This window comes from Rhinopithecus bieti, unplaced genomic scaffold (genome assembly GCF_001698545.2).
Source record: "Rhinopithecus bieti isolate Rb0 unplaced genomic scaffold, ASM169854v2 scaffold_36959, whole genome shotgun sequence".
Lineage (NCBI taxonomy): Eukaryota > Metazoa > Chordata > Mammalia > Primates > Cercopithecidae > Rhinopithecus > Rhinopithecus bieti.
In genome coordinates, this window is record NW_016816945.1 from 41,203 (window position 1) to 45,687 (window position 4,485).

The following is a 4,485-nucleotide window of genomic DNA, read 5'->3' on the forward strand; positions in this document are numbered from 1 at the left end:
AAGTGTGTGAAGACTGGGTCTCAGGGAGAAAGGGTACCCACAAGGCGTGGTCCTCATTTCCCTGAAACTCCCCCTTCTTCAGGGCAGTGGTCACTGGAGGCCTGGGAGGGTCAGCGGGTTCTACAGGCACTCACCCTGGGCTCCAAGGTCACGGGAGGCCAGCCTCCCTTCCTCCCAGCTGCCTCCTCCTGGCAGGGGACATTTGGCACATGCTCCATGCCTCCCTGCCCCTCCAGATCTGTCCCCAAGCCAAGCACGGGACCTCACTTAATCCCAATTATGTAATGTGCAATTTAAACAGTTGGCCAATGAGGAGGCACTTGGAGCCACGCCCAGGAGTGGGAGCAAAAGGACCCAGCTGGGTCAGGGCTGACAAACTAGGCTTGGCCTCTTGCCTGTAGTGGCCGCCACTCCTCAAGCCTCAGCCAGCACCATGAGTGGCCGAGTCGGAGACCTGAGCCCCAAACAGGCAGAGACCCTGGCCAAGGTGAGAGCCCCTCCCCCTGGAGTTCCGGAAGACCAGGGGAAAGGGGCTGGGGGGTGGAAAGGAGTGGCTGGAACCCTGCCCCACTCAGTTGATTCAGCATGTCCTTGACATTGTCTCTTTGGTGTTACCTCCCAAAGGGTCAAGCCCCACAGTGCCCAGTGATATCAACCCTGTCCAGGGCGGGGATTGAGGGACTAGCACCAATTCCAGGCAATAGCGTGGGTGGTACCCACCCAAGGTCGAGCCTGACTTCTTCTCATCCAGGAACCAGAACCAGAGAGGTTTACCTGGCAGCCAGGCACCCCACTTCCTCTCTCCCAGGCACCATAGGTAGGACTTGAAAGATGCTGCTGGTCTGCCCTTTAACCCCTTTCTCCTTGGGATCCTGAAAGATGACCAAACTGTAAAAGCCCGAGAGAGAGAGCAGAAAGTGTTGTCATTCAAAGAGCTAAAGAAGGAAGAGGACATATAGTTACTAACCATGTTTTAATAGAAGATGGGATGAAAAAAAGCAGATGTTTTGAGGGCTAACACATGGAGGAAACTAAGAGTGCATCCAAACTCCAATCTACGTATTCACCCACCCAATTATTTATCCCTTCTTCTTCTTCTCCTTCTCCTTCTCCTTCTTCTTCTTCTTCTTCTTCTTTTTTTTTTTTTTTTTTTTTTTTTTGAGATAGAGTCTTGCTCTGTCATCTAGGCTGGAGGGCTAGGGAGCGATCTCAGCTCACTGCAGCCTCCATCTCCCAGGTTCAAGCAATTCTGCCTCGGCCTCCTGGGTAGCTGGGATTACAGACGTGCGCCACCACACCCAGCTAATTTTTTTATTTTTGGTAGAGATGTGTTTTCACCATGTTGGCCAGGCTGGTCTCAAACTCCTGACCTCAGGTGATCCACCAACCTCAGCCTCCCAAAGCGCTGGGATTACAGGCATGAGCCACCATACCTGGCCTGTTTATCCTTTCTTTCATTCACACATCCATCTTCCTACCCACCCATCCACCTATCCATCTTTCCTTCTCTCCATCACCCACCCATCTCTCCTCTGTCCATTCACTGACTTATCCACCCACCCACTCATCCATCTATCCATCCATCCATCCATTCATTTCTTCTTCCTCTTTTCATCTACCTACCCACTCACCCATCTGTTCTTCTTTCTAACCATTTATTAATCCATCTATCTTCCCATTCATCCACCTATCCAGTGATCCATCTCTCCTTCTATTCAACCATTAATCCATCCTTTTATCAATGTGGGCCATTTTGCATGTGGGAGGAAAGGAGAGGTTATGAAAACAGTCTTTGAGTCTGGAGGCCAAGGCTCAACGTGAGAGAGCCACTTTAACTAGCATTTCTCTTGCCAGTTTAGAGAAAATGTCCAGGATGTGCTTCCCGCCCTGCCCAACCCTGATGATTATTTCCTTCTACGCTGGCTCCGAGGTGAGGGCAGAGATGGGAGAGGTTGGGATAAGGGGGCATCAAGAGGGGCCTGGTCTCAACTGATCCAGAGTGTCTCATGGCTCTCAGGGGCCATCCACACAATCTTGCTTCACATGTTCAGGTCCAGAGGAGGGAAGGGGGTAGGGGAGCGAGGTCTTACCCTAGCCCCCAGCGTCCTCCATAGCTCCCACTGGCCAGGAGCAAGACAAGGCATCTTTCCTGCCTCACACCTTCCTTCTGTTTTCCCACAGCTCGGGATTTTGACTTGCAGAAGTCGGAGGCTATGCTCCGCAAGGTGAGACCCATCCACTCTGGAAATTTATGGAGGGGTTTTGTCGGGGGCAATCCATGTCTCAAGCCCCTCCTTCCATCCCCGCTCTCAGGGCGCTGGGAGCCCAGTGGGGTCTTACCACTCATTTCCCTTTCAGTACATGGAATTCCGGAAGACCATGGATATTGATCATATCCTTGATTGGCAGCCCCCAGAGGTGAGCCAACACCGCCAAACACCTCAGTCTTTCATGGACATACCGCTTAAGGTCACTGGGGACCATGAATGAGGGGCAGCAAGGCTGAGAGGCATGTGGAACCCGCAGGCCCACAGTCTCCTTTCCTATAGTAATAATGCGTGTTTCCTGGGGGCTTGCGAGGTCCAGGCCTAGGTTAAGATGTTAGCAGCATGAGCTTCTTTAATCATCACAATGATGTATACTATTGTCCCCATTTTGTGGATGAGGACACTGAAGGCTGGCAAAAATTAGGTAACTGGCCCACAGTCCCATAGCCCAACGCAGGGCTGGGATTTATGCTCAGGCCTGTTTGGCCCCCCAAACCCAGGCTCTTAACCACCACGGTTAGCCTGTGCTTCTGCGCCCCTGCCCCCTAGGGCATTACCTAAAGCATCCTGTCTGGGTGGGAAAGAAGTTGAGCCCATCAAGGCACTGATGAGAATGGTGCCACCACTGGCATCTTAGTAAAGTAATGGCCACATCTTCACTTGTAGGGCATGTACCTTGAGCTGGGCAGTCTGCTTTGCCTACATTATCTCAGGGACTTTCCCCAGCAGTCCCAAGAGTGAGGGATTATCCAAACCATTTTACAAGAGGAGGTAGAATGGAGCTCAGAGAGGTGGTGTCACTTGCTCAAGGACACACAGTAGAGAAACAGCAGTATCTGCTTTTTTTTTTTTTTGTGGATGGGGTCTCAGTCTGTTGCCAAGGCTGGTGTGCAGTGGCATGATCATGGCTCACGGCAACCTTGAACTCCTGGGCTCAAGTGATTCTCCCACCTGAGCTTCCCAAGTCTACAGATGTGTATTACCATGGCTGGCTAATGTATTTTATTTTTGTAGAGACAGGGTCTCCCTCCGTTGCCCAAGCTGGTCTCAAACTCCTGGCCTCAGGAGATCCCATCTGCCTCAACCTCCTGAGTAGCTGGGATTACAGGAATGAGCCTCCATGCCCAGCCAGTGTCTGTTTTTGAGCCAGCTCTGTTAACCTTCAGAATCTGTGTTCTCCGTCACTAAACCCAACTCTTCTCCACAGAAAGGGACATGGGAGACATCAGGGGCAGACCTTAGAAGCCCCGGGGCCCGCTGAGACCTGGCTTTGCCATTTACCCTCTGTGGGCAAGGCCCTGCCCTGCAGGACCTCAGCTTTCTCACCTGAGACAATAGCACTACTTTCCAGGGAGGGACAGTGCTTTATACCATGGTGTGTGTAGGCTTGGACCACCCAGGTCAGCCTGGTCTGTGGGTCTCAAGGGAGGTGTGTAATGCCAAGTTCTGTGCATCTTTTCATGCCCAGGTGATCCAGAAGTACATGCCTGGGGGCCTGTGTGGCTATGACCGTGATGGCTGCCCTGTGTGGTATGACATCATTGGGCCACTTGATCCCAAGGGGCTGCTCTTCTCAGTCACCAAGCAGGACCTGCTCAAGACCAAGATGAGGGACTGTGAGCGCATCCTGCATGAGTGTGACCTGCAGACAGAGAGGGTGAGGCCCAGGCCAGGTGGGGCGGATGACTGGGGGCAGGTGAGGCTGCCGGGGGGATTGGTCTCAGAAACACACTTGTGTTCTCTACAACCGCAGTCAGAGGGCTCTCGGGTCAAATACCAGCTCTGTTGCTTACCAGCTGTGTGGCCTTGAAAAGTCACAGTCACAGAAGGACAGTTTCTTGAAGGATACTTTTGCTGGGAATAGAACTCTTTTTTTGTTGTTGTTGTTGAGACAGAGTCTTGCTCTGTCGCCCAGGCTGGAGTGCATTGGTGTGATCTTGGCTCACTGAAACCTCTGCCTCCCAGGTTCAAGCAATTTTCCTGCCTCAGCCTCCTGAGTAGCTGGGGATTACAGGCACACACCACCACACCTGGCTAATTTTTGTATTTTTAATAGAGACAGGGGGCCGGGCGCGGTGGCTCAAGCCTGTAATCCCAGCACTTTGGGAGGCCGAGACGGGTGGATCGCGAGGTCAGGAGATCGAGACCATCCTGGCTAACACGGCGAAACCCCGTCTCTACTAAAAAATACAAAAAACTAGCCGGGCGAGTTGGCGGG

General features: G+C 52.4%; 1 protein-coding gene across 1 annotated transcript in view; it reads left to right on the forward strand.

The window, feature by feature from the left end:
• The first annotated feature begins 344 nt into the window (after positions 1-344).
• SEC14L3 (SEC14 like lipid binding 3) overlaps positions 345-4,485 on the forward strand; it is a 17,070-nt gene continuing 12,929 nt past the window's right edge. The window contains exons 1-5 of the mRNA XM_017855532.1: positions 345-487; positions 1,855-1,930; positions 2,182-2,225; positions 2,359-2,418; positions 3,736-3,924. Coding sequence (XP_017711021.1) covers positions 434-487; positions 1,855-1,930; positions 2,182-2,225; positions 2,359-2,418; positions 3,736-3,924 — 423 coding nt within the window. The 5' untranslated portion in view covers positions 345-433. The remainder of the gene's footprint in view (positions 488-1,854; positions 1,931-2,181; positions 2,226-2,358; positions 2,419-3,735; positions 3,925-4,485) is intronic.